This window comes from Prunus persica, chromosome G2, assembly GCF_000346465.2.
Source record: "Prunus persica cultivar Lovell chromosome G2, Prunus_persica_NCBIv2, whole genome shotgun sequence".
Classification (NCBI taxonomy): Eukaryota; Viridiplantae; Streptophyta; class Magnoliopsida; order Rosales; family Rosaceae; genus Prunus; species Prunus persica.
In genome coordinates, this window is record NC_034010.1 from 26,236,022 (window position 1) to 26,259,544 (window position 23,523).

Genomic DNA, 23,523 nt, shown 5'->3' on the forward strand with positions numbered 1-23,523 from the left:
TATCAGTTAATATTTTGGAAACGTCAACACATTCGCAGCAATATCCTTGAATAAATTTTAAGGGAATTTTGATTGCTAACAGATAGAAAAGTGAAAGGCAAGGAAGGATGAGAGACAGAGAGTGACGTTCAAATGCACAATTGATATGTTGGCAAATAGTTTCCGAACAATGAGGTGCAAGAGCTATTTCAAAATTACAACAATCAAACAATATCAATCAACCTAATGCTTCAGCCTTCCAAGAAACCGGAGATCCATTTGGCAGATTTCCCATTTCACTTTGATGAATCTTCAGAACAATCTGCAACCATTCAGAAAGAAAAGAAAATTTCATTGACATTATGGATAAAATTATGACATTAGCAGATTTTACCCAGACAGAAAAGAACCTAGCCAAGCTAAGGTGATGACCACCCCGAGTGAAAGAATGCTCTCATAGATATAATAGTGTTCCATTAGACTGAACATTAAATCTAAGTGTTAACAATATTCCTGTGCACAATACAAAGGTAAGAACAACTTTGCAACCAGTTGTGGCTACTTGGTAGAATAATTGATATGATATACATACTTTCCTAATTAACCAAATTTTCACTTGTCCCGTCGCCTTTATTATTGTAGGGTGAACGTAAAGTATGGCATTTTCATATGTTGTCAAAATACTATTGAATTATCAACTGCATAATACTACATCAAACCAGGAGATATTGGCTCAGGGCTGTGCAGATAAAAATGTTAAGAGTTAACACATACACTTCAACAGAGTAGTAAAGAAACCTCACCTGAGCGAAAGCTCAACAGTAAGTTTGTTTGGACACTATGATACTAGGGGAAAACAGAAGAATACAAAGAGTGTGGGTTTAGAACTTTGTACTAATCTTACAATATTTAACAAACAAATGCAAATAAGAAAAAAGAGAGGATATTATCCCTTAAACATAGAAATCTTACCTAATTTTGCATCACCCAGATATCAATTTTAGAACAATGCAGACGGTATTGAGTAGTACGAGAGGAACTCTCAAGTACTGTGTTGCGTAAATGAGACCTATAATCTGTCCCTTGACTGACTTTGTCCTGCCCACTGAGAATTCTGCGAGGCTCCATCCTCTAGGCGCAAGGAAGCGGTCCTCATTTAATATTGCTAGTGCATTTGCAAGAAGCAGAAAGCCTTCAAGTAGTGTCATCAAACCCATTTACCTGAAAAATGAAGAACTTATTTCATATAAGCTACAAATGCCTCTGAGTTTTAGGCATTTAATCCCCATTCCTGATCCCCTCTTCAATCAAATACGTAAATGAGAAAAAGGAGAACAGTTCAACAACTTTTTCTGTGCAGCAGAAAATGAAAGCATATAATGATTCTCCGGAGAAATTGATTTCACATTTGTAATGAAGTTGCCATAGTCTCAAAGACATGCAGTCCTATTTGCATTTTTCGGTAAATGGACACGGGCAACTGCACCAAAGAGTATGAAGGTATCCAGGGATGATTGTTTAAATGCAGCTGCCAAGTCATCAGCTGTTCACTGATGGCTCCCTGGATATTGTTTAAATGCAGCTGCCAAGTCATCAGCTGTTCACTGATGGCTATGCAAGAGTCCACATCTATTTGTAGATGAAAATTTCACATTGCTTACAATACCTAAGTAGATTTAGACCCTGTAGGCGAATCATAGAGCACTTGTTTGTGCTTTCTCAGTTTCCTAACCTTGATGTGGAGAATATATAAAATTCCGGTGAGGACTACGACCTTAGTATCTAAAACATAGGACTGAAATGAACTCTTCCAGGCTGATTATTAACTAGATCTTTGATGAATCGGTTATGTTATTGAGATTTTTTCATAAGTTGAAAACTAAGCTCCAATGACCAGCCTGTTGACCCAGAAAACAACAACATTTTACACCAATTCTAAAATATTCAGAAAAAATAAAACCTAATAGCATTCTGCCACAAACAACAGTAACTTAGCCTTTTCCAAAAATGGGACAACCCCAGAGTACCAAACTTGGCCTTTCCAACAATGGGACGCAAAACCTAGCAACCTAGGAAATCGAATCCCCTCAAATAGAGCGGTAAAGCTCAAAACACATGTAAATCTATGCGTAATAGATAAAAATCATGAATACCCGAGTCAGATTGAAGATGTAAAAGCTTAAATATAAACCCGGGCAGCTTCAATGGAAGAAATGATTCCAAGAACAACCCAGTTATTGAGAAATACATATTAAACTTACAAATTACAAATGCTATGGGAAATTGATAAAATACAAGTGCCATTTTAGAGATTGGGAAGGAAAATAAAAACCCACTAACCTGATGCTAGCACCTGATCTCAGAGAGACAGACTTGGATTGGAGGTGTAAATGGCTAAAACGAAGACTACAGGAACAAGTAGAACGTGCCCTTCTTCTTTCTGCTTGCTTTTTCTTTCTTTTTAAAATTTCTGGTTTAGTGTTGGGCCGGATGAGCCTGCTGAATGTATATCCTTGTTTGGGCCAGCGCCTTAGTAATAATTGTCATAATTAGCCTTTTCTTTTTATTTTTATTTTTATTTTTTCTTTACCCAAAAGAGGAAAAAGAAAATGGAAAAAGAAAAACCTTCTCATGTCATGTGTCATAATTTACAAACGTTTAGACAAAAGGGGGAAGCAGACTAAATTCTAATCTCCAACAGTCTTCAAAACTTCTGTAACCTTAGAGACTGCATCTCCCAATATGAGCTTCTCTTAGTTTTCTACCTATCTAAGATTCATCAAATGCACAAAGAACAGATATTTAAGGGAGAACCCATCTGCTGCTTCAGTACACTTTGTTATGTACATGATTTGAGATAGCTACATTAGCTAAAGATATGATCTTGCATGAATATCTACAGCTCGAGCCACACTTAAAACACCCTTCCTCTTAACTTTCGTCTCCCTGTTGTGATCTTTTGGGTTGTTGTTGTTGTTGATGTTGAGTCTGAGCCACTAGACCTTTCACAAATGCAACCTGGAAAAGGATTTGCATAAAAGTTCTCCTCAAGTTTGGGCAAATTTCTGGAAATTCTGCGATATGGTCCTCCAATCCTTTTTTCGTGTAACTTCTTAACCCGGGACGAGAATTTTTTCCAAGTTATCACACCCTTGTCCAACTTATCAATCAATCTCACAAACCTTCGTCTGCAAGGCACATAAGTTTGAATATTAGAGAGAGCTTAAATGAAGATTTGGTTTAATATATTGGGCAATAGTTATGCTTACTTGTCAGGGCTGATAGTTTTCCTAAACCCTTCAAATCTTCTATGACCTTGGACTGCCTTGGCCATATTTCCATCATGAGAATAGATGAAAACATCACTCTCCACTGCTATAATATAGTCCAAGGCAGCAAGCTGATTGAGCTTGTCCTTGTATGGTTGTAGCTCTTCTTCAGTTGCTAAATTTGAGTGGAAAAATATATTAGGATACTTGTCTTGCACTGGTTTAAGCCCTTCTTGCCCATAAATCTCACCAGCCACTATGTATATTTTTGTATCTGAAGGAAACCCAATTGCTTCAAGGAACACAGAAACCTCTCTTGGGGTCATGGGGCATTGTCCTAAATGTCTCTGCTCTGTGCCGTTGATCCTTTTATGCTTCCAATGCGGCGTCTGCTGCCTTATTGTTTCAAGCTCTCTATCCTCCTCTTGGGTAAGATTGTGACTGCAGCCTGTGAAAGAAAGCATGTCCTTCTCATATCTGCATGTACAAATATAATGTGCTTGTCACTGGTTAGAAAATTATACAGAAACAATATATGAAGGACACATTTTGTTGTCAAGTACATTGTTAATTTCTTGGACACACCTTAAATGGAGAGCAATGTATCTGCTACCATTGTTCTTTAATCTGTCAACCAACTTCATCCCGAGTTGTTCGATTTCAGCTGTGAATCTCAGTGCCTTAAACAAAGCACGGCAGCGGAGCCTCTGGATTGAGGTAGCAACATTGTTAGCAAGTCGGGAATCTGTGAGGGTGAATTTAAGCACCCGGTGCTTCTGCAATAATGAGACCATCTGTTGTTTATAGTAACTGGGCTGGTCACAAATTGTTACACATCGTTAGATTCAAATCCCACTGGTTTTATTGAAAAAGGCTAAAAACAATCTTGACCATACCTTCGACCAAGAAACCGGAGCCTTAACCCGGGGCTTCACATCCGCAAGCTCTGGTGGAAGTGACTCTACAATTACGATATCATCTCTTAAAACCTCCATGAAGTTCTTCCAGTTGAAAATGTCCTTAAAATCACTGAACAAATCATTTTTAAAAAGAGAATGAAGGGATGTTAAATTTTCAACTGCAATAGCCTAATCTAATATGGGCCAGTATAATATTAATTAAGAATCCTAACCTCGGGTCGGTCCAAAAGGATTTGTGATCTAAAGAAGGGAGAACAAGAGTGGCATTCATAAGTTTTGCGGCTGCAACCATGTCACCTATCTGCAAGTTCAATTTATTCAGAAGAAACCCAAGAACGAAAAGCATGAAAGTCCCAAAACACAGAAGCTAACTTAATTGGTTGCCTACCCCAAGCTTCATTTGATTCAATCCACCATTGGAACGAATTAGGAGATAGCCATTTGTGGCTGTTCCATTCCCTGTTACAAATGAAACTTATAATTGAATTAAAACGATTCATATTGTTTGTGATGACTAGTTTCCAACGTAGTATCACAAAAGATAATTCATTGGGGATGAAAACTTTCGGGACGTACGAAGGTCCTTCTTCGATCGATTTACGCATTGGTAATAATTAGCATTCTCTGGTGGCGCCCAAATATCACCAGTCTGACTAGCAGAAATCAAATAAAAAATGGGATCACAATCTCAGGTTACTAAAAAATGATACCCCAACTGTAAGAAGAATATCAAAGTCTTATCAGTCATAAAATGACAGATGATCCAATTAAACCCAACTGCAACTTTGCAAGTGAGCATGCATCAATCTTGAGTCTGACATTAATATGAGCTAAGATTATTCAATACATAACAAATTTGTTCACATGGCATAGCAATATTTGGACTAAACTTATATATCTTTCTTAACCTTCATGACAGGATATAAAATGCAGAAAAAAAATATAACAATCTGACCTGGAACTTTCCTGTATTTGAGTCAAATAATTGCTGCCACCTTCACTGACCATGTTTTGTTGCATTGTTGATGATATCCCTGGTCGAATGAAACCTATTGTTTCCATCATCCTCAATTCCGGAAACGTACTGAGCAAAGCAAACTTGGACAGCACTGACACAAAAGCTAACACCATCAAAACCATGGAAGCCCATCTGCACCACCCTCTTGAGAATTCAGACAACCTGCGCACTCTACGGCGAAAAAAGACAGCATTAACGTTGGCGTCATCGGACTTGACAGGAGTATCTTGTTCTTCTGTGGCTTCATGCACACGTCTCCTTGACCTGGTGCATGAGTTGTGATGATCAGCAGCAGAGTTTGACATGGAGAAAGAAACAAAGAAACAGAGGATTTGCAGAGTAATGGGTTATGGAAGCTTGAAAGAGAGAGAGGGAACGTGGGAGGAGATTAAAGTTTAGTTTAGTGGGTTGAGGAGGTAACGGCCTGTGTTAGTGTTACAAAGTTTGTGAATTCAATTCGTTTTTATTTTATTTAATGGGTTTAGAATTTAAAGTGGGAGCGGATTATAAGGCGGATGAGGCTCTGTGTTTGTGATGTTATTGGCTATATATATAATTTGTGTTGGTAATTCAAAACTCAAACAGAGCAAGCACCGCATATTATCCAAAGCAAAACCCCCCAACGTACACAAGAAATGTTGATGGTGTTCCACCTGCACCAAACAATCTTTCTTTCTTTTTTCCTTTTTTGTTATTTTTGAATGAATTACCATAAACACAAAGGTTTGCTAAATCTAAAATCACTGGTCTACAAGTCAAGATCATTTTCCAACAGGTTAGACCCGATTGACTCATAAACATGTTTACTCACTATATTTTATACAAAGTCGGAACCTACTTGACATAAGCATAATGAATAGATTGATACAAATAACATTATTTGAATAGTTTGAACATAAATCTCTTACACTGGTATCCCTAACTCTAGCTATAAACCTACAAAAGAAATTTTTTTTTTTTTTTTTTCAATCATCGGGGAGGGAAATTTTGAATTTAGGATATCTTCCAACTGAGAAGAAAAATAACACTAGACCAAGAAGCATGATCATTTTTATTAAAAAAAAAAATCAAAATACAAAAGCTTTCAGATTTGGGTTGGGCTAGGATCCGAAATGATTAATTGGACTTATAGGTACTTACTTAGGCCTTCTTATAATCGATAGTGGGTTACATACCCATAATAAGGCCCATCTACAAAGTCACTCTCTTTTATATAAATACCGTAATCTTCTTGCAGACCAATTTAGGGTTTTAGTGCTTCTTCTACGCAGGCGTCTGTGGTTGCTTACTGGTAGAGACATAAACCCCAAAACGCAAAAATGGTGAAGGAACGCCAAGGAGAACGAATTAGGTAATTGATCCATTTCTTGCCTCCCCCAAAACCCTAATTTCTGGAAATGTTAATCCGATTACATGTATCAGATTTGTAATACTTTCTCACTCTAATGTCTTATATCAGACTCTACGTCGGGGGCACCGTTCTCGGATACAAAAGGTAATTGATTTTGTATTGTGCTTTTTGTTATTGTTTGGCTGCAATTGTTTTTCTACTGATAAATCCTTAAAATTGAAGAAGATTTGATTTTGTTTTTCGGTTGTGAGCTAAATGGAGACTAGGGTTTGAGCTGACTGATTGTTTTGGTTAGGTCTAAGTCGAACCAATACCCAGGCACCTCCTTGATTCAGATCAATGGAGTGAACACCAAAGAGGAGGTGGCATGGTACGCTGGAAAGCGCTTGGCGTACATCTACAAGGCCAAGGTGAAGAAGAATGGGAGCCACTACCGCTGCATTTGGGGCAAGGTTTCCAGGCCTCATGGTAACAGTGGCATCGTTCGTGCTAAGTTCACTTCCAATTTGCCACCCAAATCCATGGTATTGTGTTATATTAAATATGTTAGTGTGCTATATGTGTAGTAGTTTTTTTATCAATGCCATTTCTGATTGTGTTTTTTTTTTTTTTTTTGTGCTTCCTTTGTAGGGTGCTCGTGTTAGGGTATTCATGTATCCCAGCAATATATAAGGTACTTTTTCTTTGAGTTCTGTTTTGCTTTGATTTTTAGTTCTACTGTTATTTGTATGCAGTGTATGTTGTGCATGGCTGTTTGTATTTGAAGTTTTGATTTAGCATTGTAAGATTTTCTGGATTTGCCTCAATACAATGTGGATGAATATGCTACTTCAGCATGTGTTTTTGTCTTTTATTGTTACACAACTCATGTCTGTGTTTTTGTGAAATTGAGCTTTTGCGGTTTAATTATGGAGAATGCAATAGTTTTGTTGTGCCTTGTGTTCAACATTCAGATATATATTTACATTTGTGATTATTGGCTGATTTTTGTATTACTTTTGACATTTTAGCTTAGCATAGTGTAGGGTAGGATTTGGTTGCTTACATTTGCCTAGAAGGTAATACCTTTGACTGTGTTGTCTCAATTGATTCTGAAATCCTCCATTTGATTACATGCTAGGTCTTTACTGATCTGTGGGTTTCACCAGTGAGCCTTTACTGGTTTACATAATTTTGATGCCTGGGTTTTGACTTTAGTAATTACTTTACATTTTCATGATATCTTTTTTTTCGTCCTCATTTTGATGTCTGGTAGAGATACATTGGAGGTTTTTCCATTGAGTCATTAAGCTAGTGTTGATTTGATTCCCTTCTCTTTGTACTTGCGGATTTTGCTGTCCAAATTATTTAGTTTGCAGCAATACATATTTCAATTTTGTTTTGTTTCTAGCTATATTTTAAATTTCGATCTGGAAACTTGAGATCATATTGCAGTTCTTAGGATAGAGATGCTTGTTGTTTATGACATGATCCTATTGCGCTGTGCTTCTTTTGGTTTTGTTGAGTTTCTAGCAAAAGCTCTTTCTACCCTGGTTCTAACCTTATGCTCATTTTTCTTTCTTGCAGTTGCTCAGGACTTATAGATGACAGAGATTCGTCATTTGAAGGCTTCTTAGTTTTATATGGTTTTTACGAGCCAATTTAGATGTATTGTTTGTTTGAAGGGGAGTCAGTTTTGTTTGTTCGGATGGCAGAACATCATTCAATAGTCACTAATTTTAATGCTTATCGTCCAACCATTTCAACTTCGTGTTTGAATATTCATTAAACTGAGTATGAAGTAAAAGTTTTGAATGAAGCAGCATTCTCTCGTTGGCTATTTTTCTGCAATTTGGGTTTTTAATTTTGTAAAATGCTATATTAAAATTCCCCAATAAGGGCAACGGCCGATCCCTTAAAAAGCCCATTTGTTCACATTGTGGTTTCATATGACCATTTTTTCCTGTAGCCATTGTCGATGATGCCTATTTTTGTCATTATATACGATTGTGAAAACTAATGTGCTGGTTGTGTTATGCTTTTGGTTATGCTTTGTTTGTTTACTTATGCCTGGACAGAGTTGTAGAGCCCTGGCATTTGCTTCACTCATATTGCCTCACTGGTCACTAATCAAACTTGCCTAAAAGATTTGGTCCCCAGACGATCGATCTAAAACGGCTCAAACTGCAGGGAGGCTATAATGAGGGGTTATAATAAGAGAGTTTTGAGGGGTTATAATAAGAGAGTTTTTAATAGTCGTTCGATCAAATGTATAGCTAAGGTGTAGTTGTTATTAAACTGCTGGATTGAAACCCTCATTATAGAAGCTCCCCTCAAACTGAAGCTAATTGATTGATGATGTAAATTTACATGAAGCTAATTGATTGATGATGTAAAATTCAATGTAAAGGGCCTGGCTAAAACCAAAGTGCGAAGAAGGGTACCAAGAAAAGTTTGCATCTCAAGCCCAAGTAGAACTAAAAAAAACCCATGTAGTAAAATGCAATTACGCAAAGGGGCATTAAAAGAATAAAAGAACTATCGAAAGATGATCTCTCCCTCCAATGCACACTGCATAAACAAAAGGCACGTAAACTGTGGCGATTTAACATGTTGTTTAGGTCATTTTGCCTTTGTTTTGCAGTTACACACAATTGTAAGCATGCTATTAGTGGATGCAAAACCCTTGAGTGGAGCTTTGCTTTCGTTTGTAATCAAATGGCATGTGATGTAAAAGTAGTTGTTTAAACTATAAGGTAGGCAAATGTCGACCACGTTCACAAGCCAACCACGTGATCAAAATTGTAAGATTTAAGTTTTGACGTACTCTTTTTTAGCTCATGCTCCATATATGCCATTTGAGCTATTGTCCTTGTTCCTTAGAACTCTGTCATTTGTGTCTCTCTTAACATACTAGTCCATTAAGATCCACACCGGTCAGATATGCAAAACATGGTAAACCAATTATGACCCGTCTTAATCACGAGTTTGGTATGCTAATCAGTATTCAGTAATCAACGTAAATTCTAGTTGCATGCTTAAACTCAGTGTCAGTAAACAGGGAAGGTGGATAACTGAGTTTGACCAAAAACAGATGGGACAAGCGTCTGCTAACTTGATTAACGGCATAAAATTAGTTAGTCTAATCCCATTTGTCCTTGTAAGAATGTGAAGTTAGGCCAAATGGCAAATAAACATTTGGTTGCTCCTTGAACTGCAGGCCTCGTGCGCAAGACATTTCAAAGTTTGAGGCGTCGAGGTGCGCAACATCGTTTTCATCTAAGATGTGACATTTCAACATATTTAATCTCATTAATTGTTTTTTTTTTCTTCTTCTGCATTTTCTTGCATTTTAGGATGATGGGAATTAACTAGAATAATAATAACAACACAGAAAATCTTCGGAGATATTTTTTTGTTGTTGAGAAAATCTAAAGAGAGATTTTTAAAAAAAATGGGCTTCTTCAACTTTTTGTTTAAGACTAATAAGGTGTTAATCCAATTAGTCCACACATTTGGCGTGCTTACTAATGATATTGCGTTCAAATTCTCGTAGTATATCCGTATATGTAAATTTTCCCCCATCCCTCTTCCTAACTATGACCAAAAAAAAAAAAAAAAAAACCTCATTGTCCAAAAAAAGCGTATTATAAGGTTGCAAAGTTAAGGGTACATTTCCATTGATGATCCCATAAAATTTTCCATCAAACAAAGTGCCAGAATCAAAATGCATAGGATTCTCGATTTTAGAACATCTGGCTCAGCACCACCAAAATCCAAAAGTCCTGAAGTTAATGATTTGAGCGGATGATCTTTCATCAGGGTTATCTATAAGTTTGGCAGGACATTACATTACATTGCATACTTTCAACAGATATATTGGAAACCAGTGGAACTACATATACTACTAGTACTATTATTTGTCATTGCACGACCCGGGTTTTCAGCATTTTCACATGGGCTGAATTATGCTAAGTTTGTGTGTACAAATTTCTCCATTTGTAGGACCTTGGACTCATCTTCACTGCCTAACCTCAAAGTGAGCAAGCATCCCCATTCACCATCCAAGTCAGCAATCGGGACCAGTTATGGCCCTTAATCAAGAGTCATGAGTAGAGAACGATGATTCGACCAAACTCGTAACTTTTTTTAATATTTAAGAAGATAAATACTACTAAACGAAGAGTTCGTTGATTTTAACTTCTATATCTTAATACATGAGAAATTAAAACAGTCAATATTAGAGTGAAAAACATGGCTTCGTTGTAATCAAACTGCATTACTTAAACGCTCCTTAAAAGAACAATTGATTTAAGATATTTTAGGCTCAACGTTAAGAGTGATCACGACCTATATGATGTTATGTTGTAGTTTGCAGCTTGAAGGCGCCTTTGACTGTGACCAAAATCTTTATCCATGAAAACAAAATAAGCACCACTTGGCGGCATGCCTTGGTAACTCTGTCAGCTGGTGGAAAAACCAGACAAATTATCAAACTTGGACCAATTGCCACACAGGGGAGGATCGGATTGGATAGTATTGGATATTCTCTCACCATCCAGACTAATGCTAAAGTAGAAACAGAATATACTTCACTCTCGGCTCTCTGTACTTTGCAGGTCAAAACCCACCAATGCCACGTTAGCACCAGGAGAGCTTCACCTTCAACTTCACCTGCTCAACTCAACTCAACACAACAACAGTGGTTTCAGGTAGCCATGAACAGAAATTCACCTTCGCTTGCTCAACTCAACAAAATTTAACAACCCTTTTAGGCTTTAGCCCACTTTCCTCTCTCCCTCTCTCTCCCTCTCTCTTTTCTTTTTCTTTTTTTCGGTTTTGGTACCTAAACATACACAGAAAAAAATCAGAGGTTGTTTTTTCTTCTTTTATGGCACAGATTCAATTGACTGCTTCAGCCCCTCTTGTACCCTTCAATTGTATGCTCTCTCTCTCTTAATTGCACAAAATAGTATTTTAAATTGTTGGGTACTTCAGATGAATTCTGGAGTTTGGTTGCTGAAAATAATATTGAGTTCTAAAAAAACAGGACACCAGATTCATGGATAACATGTAAAATGTTGTTTAATTTGGCTATCTAAGTGAACCCAAATGGTCATCTTAGGATTAATTTCTTCCATTTTCAAAAATTTGCTCAGATTCCAAACAAAGAGACACAAATTCTGCTACTTTGGCAATTGGGAAAGTTTTTGACATTTCTGGGAATTTTCAGGTGGTGCAAAGCAACTGAGTAAATCAGTTCTTGTCTGTTCTTCAAGAAGATGTGCAAGTTTTTCTACACTATCATTCACAAGTTTCAGAAGCACAAAAGTTCGAAACTTTGAATTGGGTGCAAGCACAGCAGCAGCTAGTAATGAAGGTTTCGAAGAGGTGGTTGAAGGTCAACCACTACCAGCTTTGGGCTCTTCTTATACATGGCCGGATAAGAAGGTTGGAGTCTCTCTTCTCAATTTGCTTTTATTAACTCTTTTATTCAAAGACTGGGTGCTATGTGAATCACATTTTAAAATCATTTTATGCGGCATGGAAGATCATTCATTACATATAGAATCAACTGTCATATAATGCGATTTAAAAATATGATTCCGTTATCAGTATTGCAAAATATATTCTGACACACAAACAATGCGCGTGATCGGTAAAATGTTTAAGCAATCAATTGAAGTAATTTTTCTGCCTAAGCAGTCCATTTAAGGGCATATAGTTTAGAACCAAAATTATGTAAGTCAATAATTTTACCAAACAAATTTATTGTTATCTTAATAAAAAAAAAACACATACAAACAAGAACAAGCATCGGATAAATGATAATGTTCATTTAGTCCCTTGCATGATGCATGGTCCAATTTTCTAGTGCTTGAATATTTTTTATCAATTGGTGACCAGATTCGCATAAGCTTGCCTAACATCTTTTAATTTTCTAATAAGCGCGTTGGCCGTAGAAGAAGCTCTTCTTCGTTGACAATTCTTAATCCCACACTTCCATTCCATACACGTCCTCCTCTTCATTGCCGTCGTACTAAATAGGGGTCCAAATGTAATTCCAATTTTCTACTTTATGTCAAGATATAAAGTATACAAGTAAACCAAAAATGGAAATTACAAAAAAATGCATTCCAAAACATTATAAAATGAAGGTCAAAGTAAATTTGATGATGGCATTATTTTTTTATAAAAAAATAAATTTGATGAACCGGAATAAATTTCATAAAAGTTCCCATTTTAAAAAAAGAAAAAGAAAAAAGAAGTTAAAAGTCAAAATCTTTATGGGGAAAAAAATGAAGCAAATTTAATTATACAATTAAATTGAATATGGTCATTAAAATTAAAATTAATATATACAAATTTAATTTATGTTAAAAACTGAATATAGTCAAAGTCTACTTTGCTTATAGTTTACAACAAAAGAAAAATAAAAACGAAAAAAACTAATTAAACTAATAACTTAAATAACAACAAAGAAAGAAAAGAAATGAAGTGAATTCTCCCGTACGCGTTTACCTCTCTCTGCTTTAAAACTCTCTCTCTCTCTCTCTCTCTCTCTCTCTTGTCCCCTATTTCCAGAAGAGGCACATTCCTCGTCGGTCGTCCTCAAAACTCTGACCCAACGACGCAGCCTCTCTTAATTTTAACAGAGACCCATTTCCATTTTCAATCCCCTTTCTCTCTGCCTGTTACTTTTAAAAAATTCTTTATTTTTCGCGTTGTTTTTCATTTAAATTTCTTAAAATTCTGCGTGTTTTCAATGAACCTTAATTCTCAGATCCATGGGAAGCCAACCCATGTTTCTATATAACCCACTTTGTCATTCTCTACCTGGGTTTCACCAATGCCCCAACCCTAACAGATCCCGCCTCACCTGAACCTAACTCTTTCTTGGTTTTGCCTCAAAATCTCAGCCGTCCCATCGAGACCCACCTCATAAAATGAAGGGCAAGAGCCGTTTGTTCACGATCGGGCTTGTCACCGCCTGGTACTCATCCAACATTGGGGTTCTGCTGCTGAACAAGTACTTACTCAGCAACTATGGCTTCAAGTACCCGATCTTCCTCACCATGTGCCACATGACCGCCTGTTCTTTGCTCAGCTACATAGCAATTGCTTGGATGAAGATGGTTCCTATGCAAACCATTCGATCCCGGGTCCAATTCTTGAAGATCACGGCGCTGAGCCTTGTGTTTTGTGTGTCGGTCGTTTTTGGGAACATTTCGCTTCGGTATTTGCCGGTCTCGTTTAACCAGGCTATTGGGGCCACCACGCCTTTCTTCACTGCGGTCTTCGCCTACTTTATGACTCTCAAAAGGGAAGCTTGGCTCACCTATCTCACCCTCGTTCCTGTTGTTACAGGGGTCATCATTGCAAGTGGGGTATGAGCTCTTCCTTCTTGTTAATTTTTGCTTTATTATTGCAAACTCAAGTATATAACGGAGAATTACTGTGAATTCTGGAAATGGGTTTGCTTTGGGATGAGCTGCTTTGGATGAGAATTGAGCAACCAGTCTGTGAATTGGTGGGATATGGGTTGGGATGGATTGGTGGCAGTTTTTGCAATTGGGTTGTTCTTTTTGTGTATAATTCCAATTGGTTTTAACTGTCCTATAGTTGGATGGGAACTAAAATCTGATAGTTGAGAGAAAAATAGTTGTGAGAAGATCTACCAAAACAACATAAATTTTGAACCTGAGATATTAGTTGGGTAGGACCTGAGATCTGATAAGTTCTTGTCAAGCTGAGATAGCACAAAAATTTAGCTGAATTGGGGTGAGTTCCTGTCTTGGAACCTTGAAGATAAATATCTTTGATTTAAAATTACCATTGGGTGCATGAAAGTGGGTGGCTTTTTCCTATTTGCCTAGATTATATAGCCAGTCAAGTTGGGATTTCACAAAATTATGTGGAGCCTTCAATTTAAGTTATGAACCTTCAGTTTGATTCGACCATACCACAATGCATCTAATAGTTTTGATCTTTTTACATGGCCACAGGGTGAACCAAGCTTCCATCTGTTTGGTTTCTTAATTTGTGTCGCAGCAACTGCTGCAAGGGCACTTAAATCAGTGCTTCAAGGGATTTTGCTTTCTTCCGAAGGGTATTTGCTCTATCATTCTGTATTTGGTTAAAGTTGATGGCATTAGTTATTTCTTCTTCATTGAATTCTCTCTAAACTGAAAATGGGCACTGAATGGCTTGCCTCTATATTCCAGGGAGAAGCTGAATTCCATGAACCTCCTTCTATATATGGCTCCGATAGCTGTTGTTTTCCTACTTCCTGCAACACTTATCATGGAAGAAAATGTGGTTGGTATAACACTAGCTCTTGCAAGAGATGATGTCAAGATCATATGGTATCTACTATTCAATTCAGCATTGGCATATTTTGTAAATCTGACCAACTTCTTGGTCACAAAACACACCAGTGCTCTGACTCTTCAGGTTTGTCTCCCTTCATGATCCAGGCATTTGTATATTGTTAATCAGAATGTATTATGAATGCTGTTAAACACTTGTAATGTTCTAGCATTCAGAAGATTTCATGAATAACAAGTATGGTTTGGGGAGTATTGAAGTTGCAGGGCTATCGTTAGGGTTTAAGTTGGTGAAAGATATTCAATTTTGTTGTGAGGATATGAATCATCCTAACTTATGGGGACGAGTTCTGTTTATAGGCAGTAATGTATGATATGGGGACGTAACCACTATAATAAGCTGAATTTATAATCTAGGACCAATTTGCTTTAGATTAAGGCACTATTAGGCCAAGGGTATGGCCAAAAGTATGTTGGTCTTGAGAAACTGGTTCATGTAGCCACCCTAAGTAGCTGGGTAAGTTCTTATTGGATCATTAGTGGCTCTGCTGTTTGCATGGCTATGTTGACTGATGAAAGGAGCTCCGTCTCCTCCATTTTGGTTAAATATGTTCACAGACGAAATGATCATGCTTAATGTGAAATATTGAGCAGTTTATGCTTGATTGAATTGAAGAATGATGTATTTAGTTCTCACATTTTCGTATTGTCATTACTAAGTTTTAATGTTTCTTTTCCTGGTCTTGTTGCAAGTAACAAATAGAACTTTTTTTTGGTCAATTGTAACATATGGAACTTTGTGGTTATCCAGGTACTAGGAAATGCTAAAGGAGCTGTAGCTGTGGTGGTCTCAATATTAATTTTTAGAAACCCTGTTTCCGTGACTGGAATGATGGGTTATTCTCTCACAGTCTTTGGAGTGATCCTTTACAGTGAAGCCAAGAAACGAAGTAAATGATGATTCTAGGAAAGCACTGGTGGAACTTCCTATGTTTTGTTTTCCTTACTGCGAGAACAGCGGTGGTCATCCTGGAGGCAAGTTGGCGCCACATGTTGGTGCCGGGATTTTGCCTCCACGAATTCTATTTTTCCCCTGGAGGCCTAAGTGCGTGGCTTCCATTTGTATCAGCAACAACGCAGGATAAGTCAAAAGTAGGAAACTTAATAAGTGACTAGTATGGTCTCTATTATTCCCAGCTTTGGGTTTACCGAGGAAATATATTTTTATCGTTTATTCTTTCAGAAAAAGGGTTGTAGAATTGGTCTCCACACAATCAGTCTGTTATTAACATTTCTTATATTGATTAATTAATGAAAGAAAACATTCATAATTTCACAATTTTGTACTTGTATCTCAGACCGAGGTTTTTAAAGCCTTATGCTTGTTAGTTGCAACTTGTAAAAAGAGCCACTACATTGTTTGCTGACCATTTTCTGATGAACTCTAAATGAAATCATTGCGCCAATGATCACATCAGAAAGAATGTCTTCAAAAAAATGTTTAGGACATTTCCTATTAAGAGGGGAGATAATATACTAAATTCGCATATACTACATGGATTCTAGGACTCGAATTCAGGACTTTACTTGAGGAAATAAATACTTCAAACCACTACACTAGGGGGTCTTCATTCAAGATATAAGATGACAATAGCTTCACTTGTTCAAGAAGATGAACTTGCATCATGAACTAGTCTGAAACTTTTCAACTCTGAATCACAAACAAGCTCAATGATACCTATGAGCTAATAGGTAGGAATAGGATGGCAATCTGATTAGATGAATGAAACTACTCAAATCCACATTCAATTTCTGTTTCAGCTCCAATTTAAGTTTCAGAATCAATTTCAGTTTCATTCTAACTTTTAATGGATCAATCACTTCAATTTCAGCCCTTGTCTCCACTTGAGGCTTGTTTTTCTGTTCCGCAGTTGCAGCTGCTGTGGCATTGAGTTTCACCCTCCTTATTCTCCTCTTCTGGCTTCTGCTCTCCAATTCAGGCTTGCTATCCGCTACAGGCTCAGCTTTGTTGGCTTCTTCTCCACTCGGTGTGTGGTATCTGTTTGAGCTTCGTTTTCCTCTTCTATCTTGGGAGCCAAGTAAAACCCTTTGTAACTCATCTCAGGCTTGGCAATTTCATCCTCAAGAACAGACAGATCCAAAGCCTTTGCAGCTGGTTTCTTACTTGGGTTGCCTTGGTGGATGAGTTCAAATACCTTAGGGAAAAGTTTAAACTAACCGGCTCCTCTATTTCTATAGTGATTACTTCTTTAGATGTGAACATCTTATGTCTAGAAGACTACAACACAAGCAAACATTTCTGTGTTTAGAATTTCAGTACCAATTCAATGCTTACATGATGGGTTGAAGTCGCCTATTCTCACCTATTTCTGGGAGGAAAACATGAATCTGTAAAACAAGAGAGAAAACGAACCTCGTCCAAAGTATGATTTTGCATGCAAAAGATTGAACCAATATATCACCTCTGGTGGAGCACTTCACCCTTCACAGAACTGCAGCAAGCATTGATTTTACAAACCCAGTTTTCAGGCAAGAGAAACAGAAAAGGCAAACCAGAATCAAGTTCACTTCTTTAACAGCACAATCTGACGCAAGTATAAACAACGCTTCTAAAAAGTGCTGCTGTTCTGGTTGAGTGAATTGCCATCGAATGTCCTTTAATTTTTCCTGAATATTCTCGAAATTTTTTTTGCTGTATTTGTGTGACTGTCCTGTATTATACTTTCCCTCCAATTACGATTACATTTAGCACGTTTGAAGTCTCATTAATTCTGAGTTTCAAGTTTCGGCCGGCTTACGGTGGGGAAGACGGGTACAGACAAAAGGCTCCAGTCTTTTTCAATTTCATTACTTTATATTGGTGTAATTAGGTAACAGGAAGGGCATGTTTCAGTACACAAATTGTCGATCAACATTAGCCAGGACCTTAGAGTTAGGATCAATAAAACCTGATTACATGGCTCTCTAGTGACTATAAGGTGATCTCTAGTTCACATGAGAGGGAATCAGAAAAATGAAACGAAAATATAGACTCCTCATATCTTCGTAAAAAGTCGAACAAAATGGTGACAACATAAACTTACTGCAAATAAAGTCCTGAAGAAATTCATTTTACAACTATCGGAATCGCACCACATTCATCAAGCAAAACACAACAATGTGCCCAAGATTGATGAGCCAAAGAGACAACAGATAAGAATCAAGTTTCTCACTCCACCATGGAAAGCATAGGTTGAGGGGGATATAACACTCTTAAACAAAAGAAAGCCATGTAATCAAACCATAAAGTATGGCATTTATGCTTCTGGAATGGATGCTGCTGCTGCTGCTGCGCGCTTAATCGATGCAGACTTAATAAGATGGTTGTAGCTCCCCTTCTCCTTGAAAAGCTGGGAGAAATGGTGCTTGCAGTATAAAATGCCTTCCAGGGCAGCATAATTTGATGGAGTAATAGGACAGCCGCCATGAGAACACTTGAAACACGACTTGTGATAGGCCTGGCTCTCCACTGTCACCTGCAATAATTTTGATGCAATAAACCCAAATTAGTTTCACATGATTTTTCAATATTGTTTTGTTTTTGTGTGTGTGTGTGTGTTTTTCCTTCAAATTTGGAGTCAATGGAGGATTGGAACTATAATGCAGAGCAGACACCACTACTGTATAGGAATTGAAGCATTTCATAAAGAAAATTCTTTTACATAGGCAAAACAATTTGTGCAATATTTTATTTGACCCTCCATTTTATCACCCCTAGGGGGAAGGGGCATACAGAATCAGGGCCAGGTTTATTGATCTTGTGGGGAGCTCTAACTTTGATATTGTTCCATGTGGACACTGACAAAATAGCATTTGGCTTATCAGCACATATTTTTTCTTTAAACTTGCTCACCTCTGTCCAAATTTTCACATTGGAAATTGACTTCTAATATGAAATCCTACTTCCACACATACTGAACATTCTAGCCAAGAAACAAGCTCACTATGCCTGTGATTCATATCTATGTACGTTATATAAGAAATTAGTCCCTTTTCTTCAAATAACTAACGCAGAGGAACTCATTCATTACAACCGAGGTCATGCAAAATTTGTGTACCCTCCAACACCTCTGATTATAAACAGGAATAGTACATAGAACATGTGCTAAACTTAATAAAAGCAACAATGGGACACTACAGCCAACGTAATTCTTTCACGTTTGGGACGAGAAAAGAGAGGGGGAAAATAGAGTAGTATAAAGGATAATCATCAACAAAAGACATATTTTAGGATACTACCTTCTCCAGTGGATAAGCGGTTTTACCACAAGTAGCGCATTTTTCTTGTGTTCCAGAAAACATGCTAGCAGCTTTGCTAGGTGATCTAGTCTGAAACAAACCCAAGCATTTGAGAATCAGTCTTAACGCCAACCAATAGACAGCATAAGAAAAATTTGTTCACACAAAATTAAGTTTGACGTAATGTAATGTTGTCAGGAAAATTTACCAGCTCTGGAGTTAACTTCTCAGCTGACTTTGCAGCTGTTGCACATTAAAATGGTAATCAAGAAACCACAAAAAAATTTATCAAAGGTGGACTTCATCAGTGAAAAGAGAAAGACATACGTGACTGAAAGTTCTTGTTGAAATTGCCAGTCTCCTTGAAGAGTTGTTCGAAGTGGGGCTTACAGTACAGAACACCTTCCATTGAGGAATAATTGCTCAGCTGTAAACATAAAAATTGCAAAAGCTTAACAACAAGGAAGGAACTTCCATAAACAACTCTGTAAGTTGCACAAGCACAAGAACGAAGGAACTTCCATAAACAACTCTGTAAGTTGCATATCTTAATAAAAAAGGATTCAGCTTTATGGCACAAATAATCCTATATATTACAATACCCTTTGTATTGTACGAAAAATCCAAAAAAAAAAAAAAGGCATTCTAATTAAGTTGGAAAAAAAAACACACACACACACACAAAGCAAAATGTTAGTTCATACACGAGATTATTGTTTATTTGCATTGTACTAAGAATCCTCGAATATAGCAATCCCTATCCAGTAGGAAGTAACAGTAAATCAATAATGCTCAGCTAAAAAATGTAGCAGAAGAGAAGGGATAAAACATATCCAATTTGCTTTCAATCTAATCAAAATGATGCATCCAAGTTACACGACTCAGACTGAAAATCAACAACAAAAGCAGAAAATGAGCCACAATAGATGGTTGAGTACCTTCAAAGTCCCTTTGCAGTGGGTGCATTTGAAGCAAGCCTTGTGGTAGGACACACCATCCGCAGAGAGTTCCTCTACTGGGTAAACTGTCTTTTCACAAGCCTTGCATTTTTGCTGGGTGCCAATGAAAGACATGCTTCTTAATGCTTTTAGATCTGATTCTTCTCTATTATCCAATATCACCACAGGCTTCGACGCAGATTTTGGCCTTCCTCTCAACCTTCTATCTGCAATGAACAATCAACCAGAGGGGAAAATGGCAGTCAGATGAAGTGAAATTGAGAATAAAATGAGCTCTGCTTGATTCCTGAGAAACTATAAAATAAAAGATGTAAAATTTAAACTACAGTGATTCATTGAAACGTCAAAATTTAGCTGAAGCCACACATACGCAACTATTTTGACTCGGAGGAGGTAAAACCTTAAAGTTACACAATTTGGCAGCTTTAACAACAAATCTACAGAAAAACCCAACACAAAAAAAAATCAAATATTTTTCGCTCAACTTTCTGAGAAACCGATCTGAAAGCCCATGGAACACAAATAGCTGATTTTTATTTTTTATTTTAAGAAAAAAAAATCTCTGATCCAACCTTAAACACACCCCACACAAGAATGCAAGAACAAATGAATGAGGATCTGGCAGCAGAGATGGTGAAATGAAGTCAACAGAATTCTTATGGGTCAGGAAAAAGCGTACCCTTTGAATAAAGTGAGAAAATGGTGGATCTTTAAGGCTGATTGACTGAGCTTGAAAATGTCAATAAATGAAAAATGGAAACAGAAAAAAGAATAGATTTTGAAAGATGAAATGAGAGGAACAATAAGTAAATGGGTCCTGGCGTACTGGAGAAAGGTGGAGATGGCGAGCACTTTTTGCAGCGAGCGGATACAGCGTAGTGGTGGATGACGACGATGAAATTATATTCGAGACCCCCCCAAATCCAATTAGAGATTTTTAGGCGTTATGAATAAAATGGAATAAAAATATCCGCGCTGGCGACACTTTGGCTCCACTTTGTCTTGGTTCAAGTTCAACGACTCAATTACGCGGCTTTTTTCGCCCTCTTTTGGCTGCAAATTTACACGTTGACCCCTCTTCTTATTTTTCATGTCCCATTTTTTTTCTTTTAATTTAAAATTAGTTTCACCCTTAATATGTCCTTTCTTTGTTATGTGGAACGAACCTGAAAACCAACAAAAAGTAACAAAGAATCCTAACAACTTAGTTACAACGGAAAAATGACTGTTTTGGTATTTCTAGTCAATAATGTTATGTTACGTGAAAGTATTATCATCCGTGTCATACTATTATTAGTCGAAAATAACAAAATAATGTTATTCCTGTTTTAGAAAAGTCTTTATCCATAGCAACATACAAGTTGCAAACTTTTCATTTTTAGTAAAGTAATTTGTGGATGAAATTGTTGTGAATAAATTAAATGGAATTTAAGTACAATAGAGAGTATAATTAAATGCATATATTAGGATTATACTTGAGTGCAGTAACGTAATATAACTTTTTATAATTTTACGGGGCCCTTATTGCACCACAAAATTGGGTAACATCGTAATTTACCTACTAATTTAGCCCAGAAGAAAATGCCTGAACTAGTAAAGGACAAAATGGTTACCAACAAATAAAAAAAACAGAAGGAAGCAACTTTTTGGGTGGCAATATAACGAATTTTCTAAGCTGAGCCTAACATAATATTTATCCAATTACGTGCACTCAACATAGCATCTCATTCCCAAGAGAATGTAAGATCCATTGCCACTCTGTTAAAAAATGTTTATATTTGAGAGTTTTTAATTAATTTATTCAGAAAATATTATACATGTGATTTGGAAATACAATCAAATACATACTTGAGGTATTGAGCGGGTTACTACAGTAGTTGTAGTCTTTTTCTTCCCTTGATTGACATCAAGTTCGAAACTCCAGAATTTCTTTTCTCCCAATATTTTTTATTTTATTTTTAAAGATACTTGAGGTCAGTTGTTAAATTTTTTTATTTTACGAGCGAGTGGATGGTAATTTTAGTTGCCTGGAATTATTCGGTACAAAATTTAATTTACAGCTTTGCTGGCGGTGGCAAATGAGTTGGATAAGCTAGCTGGGTCCATGGACAAACCAACATGGATTGTTCTTCTCAGTCACAGCCAACACTGTTGTTTTAACAAAATCTTCAGTGGTGAGTTGAAACATGGAGAGGCCACGCTTGAACTACAACATTATGGCCTTTTATTATTACCTCAACCCACGACAATCATAATTTGGTCTCAAAGGTGTAAATTAAAATTATAGTTGATAGAAGTTTTACTATTTGAAATAGAGAATATTTTATAAAGATAGCGTTAAATTCAATTATTTTAGAGATTTTAATTGTTGGTATTAACTTTTAAGTTTTAACAATTAATAAGAGAAATGTCAAGTGCGACAAATATTAGTCCAAAGAAACTCTAGTCATTCTCTCCCTTTGTGAGTCATAAAGGAAAACTCCATAGAGGGGGAGGAGGAAGAAGCTTCACTGCCCCTCCTCTCTTCTCGTCTTTAACTTTTAGACTAGTGAATAATTTCACTGGAGAGTTTTGTTTTTAACATGTTAGTTTGTTGCCCTCTTGGAATTGGTATTTTAAATGTCTTGTTGATGTATTTGATTGTATCGTTGAAGTTTATCTAATGAAGTTTCTATTTGATTATAAATAAATAAAAAGTGCGACAAATATTTTAACTTAATACCCTGAATTTATATCCGAGTTCCATTTTGTTCATTCAATTAATTTTCGTGCCATTTTGGTTATTCAACTCTCTCATTTGTGCCAATTCAGTCACTTCGTCACTTTAAACTAATTTAAACTATAGGGAGGAGGATTTGAACTCAGGTGCAGAATGAGAAGTGCATATGTTTTAGCCAATTTGACTAAGCCCATATCTATAGCACAAGTATATTCTAAAACAACTTACCAACTCACTACCACCCATTTCTCCCAATTGAAACCCCAATTCACCTATATGTCCCTAAAATTACAACCCTAATTCACCAAAATCTCCTAAATCAAACCATAATTCGTCAATAAAACCCTCATTTAGCCATAATTTTGCCTTTGATCGCTTGCAATGGACTCAAATTTCGGGTTTACCCCTAAAACGTACATCACGTAATTAAAATTGAAGAAAAATATAAAAAATAACTGAGTTGGCATAAATAAGAAAGTTAAAAGACCATAATAAAACTCGGGAATAAATTTAGGGATTATATATCAATTCAAAATAATATAAGTTGATTTGGTTGAGTTTAGTTAATTTTACAAAAAAATTTAAACAAGTTAAATTAAATTGAGTAAAATTAAAGGAATTACACTTTTGGTCAAAATGATATTTGTCTCAACCTTTTTTTTCGTCGATATTTCTCTCAATTTAATTGCAGGAATCTCAAGCT

General features: G+C 36.6%; 5 protein-coding genes across 9 annotated transcripts; 2 read left to right on the forward strand and 3 right to left on the reverse strand.

Moving 5' to 3' along the window:
• LOC18786939 (immediate early response 3-interacting protein 1) lies at positions 123 to 2,579 on the reverse strand. 2 transcript variants are annotated; one of them, XR_002270248.1, is made up of 4 exons: positions 2,320 to 2,579; positions 952 to 1,200; positions 783 to 825; positions 123 to 301 (listed from the first exon to the last, which is right to left on the reverse strand). XR_002270248.1 is itself a non-coding variant. In XM_007220449.2 (3 exons), exon 2 carries the CDS (start codon positions 1,194 to 1,196, stop codon positions 963 to 965), a length of 234 nt encoding a protein of 77 aa, XP_007220511.1. In that variant the 5' UTR covers positions 1,197 to 1,200; positions 2,320 to 2,469; the 3' UTR covers positions 123 to 301; positions 952 to 962. The 2 variants fall into 2 exon arrangements, 1 of the variants encoding a protein (XP_007220511.1); XM_007220449.2 differs by lacking the exon at positions 783 to 825 and having other exon boundaries at positions 2,320 to 2,469.
• On the reverse strand, positions 2,894 to 5,491 carry LOC18787052 (uncharacterized protein At1g04910). Its single transcript, XM_007220777.2, has 8 exons — positions 5,158 to 5,491; positions 4,745 to 4,855; positions 4,557 to 4,627; positions 4,381 to 4,469; positions 4,145 to 4,277; positions 3,834 to 4,063; positions 3,249 to 3,725; positions 2,894 to 3,167 (listed from the first exon to the last, which is right to left on the reverse strand). Exons 1-8 carry the CDS (start codon positions 5,489 to 5,491, stop codon positions 2,894 to 2,896), a joined length of 1,719 nt encoding a protein of 572 aa, XP_007220839.2.
• Positions 6,423 to 8,363, forward strand: LOC18787378 (60S ribosomal protein L35a-1). The gene is made up of 5 exons (XM_007218565.2): positions 6,423 to 6,537; positions 6,646 to 6,681; positions 6,833 to 7,061; positions 7,168 to 7,210; positions 8,104 to 8,363. The coding sequence occupies exons 1-4, from the start codon at positions 6,506 to 6,508 to the stop codon at positions 7,207 to 7,209; spliced, it is 339 nt and encodes a 112-aa protein (XP_007218627.1). The 5' UTR covers positions 6,423 to 6,505; the 3' UTR covers position 7,210; positions 8,104 to 8,363.
• LOC18785200 (probable sugar phosphate/phosphate translocator At3g11320) lies at positions 11,135 to 16,182 on the forward strand. The gene is made up of 6 exons (XM_007218672.2): positions 11,135 to 11,456; positions 11,750 to 11,967; positions 13,437 to 13,904; positions 14,523 to 14,626; positions 14,742 to 14,970; positions 15,655 to 16,182. Exons 1-6 carry the CDS (start codon positions 11,408 to 11,410, stop codon positions 15,799 to 15,801), a joined length of 1,215 nt encoding a protein of 404 aa, XP_007218734.2. The 5' UTR covers positions 11,135 to 11,407; the 3' UTR covers positions 15,802 to 16,182.
• Positions 17,878 to 21,064, reverse strand: LOC18785295 (LIM domain-containing protein WLIM2b). 4 transcript variants are annotated; one of them, XM_020558692.1, is made up of 7 exons: positions 20,928 to 21,049; positions 20,781 to 20,825; positions 20,081 to 20,307; positions 19,470 to 19,569; positions 19,351 to 19,385; positions 19,143 to 19,232; positions 17,878 to 18,379 (listed from the first exon to the last, which is right to left on the reverse strand). In XM_020558692.1, exons 3-7 carry the CDS (start codon positions 20,213 to 20,215, stop codon positions 18,161 to 18,163), a joined length of 579 nt encoding a protein of 192 aa, XP_020414281.1. In that variant the 5' UTR covers positions 20,216 to 20,307; positions 20,781 to 20,825; positions 20,928 to 21,049; the 3' UTR covers positions 17,878 to 18,160. The 4 variants fall into 4 exon arrangements, with proteins under 4 accessions (XP_020414281.1, XP_007218462.1, XP_007218461.1 ...); XM_007218400.2 differs by having other exon boundaries at positions 20,781 to 21,064; XM_007218399.2 differs by lacking the exon at positions 20,781 to 20,825.

Coding starts and splice junctions, on each gene's coding strand:
- LOC18787052 (XM_007220777.2), bottom strand. CDS start 5,491: ATGTCAAACTCTGCTGCTGATCATCACAACTCATGCACCAGGTCAAGG. Junction 4,628..4,744: donor TCGATCGAAGAAGGACCTTC/GTACGTCCCGAA, acceptor CATTTGTAACAG/GGAATGGAACAGCCACAAAT. Junction 4,470..4,556: donor TGAATCAAATGAAGCTTGGG/GTAGGCAACCAA, acceptor TTGAACTTGCAG/ATAGGTGACATGGTTGCAGC.
- LOC18785295 (XM_007218400.2), bottom strand. CDS start 20,215: ATGTCTTTCATTGGCACCCAGCAAAAATGCAAGGCTTGTGAAAAGACA. Junction 19,570..20,080: donor ACTGCAAAGGGACTTTGAAG/GTACTCAACCAT, acceptor TTATGTTTACAG/CTGAGCAATTATTCCTCAAT. Junction 18,380..19,142: donor CCGCTTATCCACTGGAGAAG/GTAGTATCCTAA, acceptor AAATTATTGCAG/GTGACAGTGGAGAGCCAGGC.
- LOC18785200 (XM_007218672.2), top strand. CDS start 11,408: ATGGCACAGATTCAATTGACTGCTTCAGCCCCTCTTGTACCCTTCAAT. Junction 11,968..13,436: donor ATACATGGCCGGATAAGAAG/GTTGGAGTCTCT, acceptor TCAAAATCTCAG/CCGTCCCATCGAGACCCACC. Junction 14,627..14,741: donor ATTTTGCTTTCTTCCGAAGG/GTATTTGCTCTA, acceptor TCTATATTCCAG/GGAGAAGCTGAATTCCATGA.
- LOC18787378 (XM_007218565.2), top strand. CDS start 6,506: ATGGTGAAGGAACGCCAAGGAGAACGAATTAG. Junction 6,538..6,645: donor CGCCAAGGAGAACGAATTAG/GTAATTGATCCA, acceptor GTCTTATATCAG/ACTCTACGTCGGGGGCACCG. Junction 6,682..6,832: donor ACCGTTCTCGGATACAAAAG/GTAATTGATTTT, acceptor TGTTTTGGTTAG/GTCTAAGTCGAACCAATACC.
- LOC18786939 (XM_007220449.2), bottom strand. CDS start 1,196: ATGGGTTTGATGACACTACTTGAAGGCTTTCTGCTTCTTGCAAATGCA.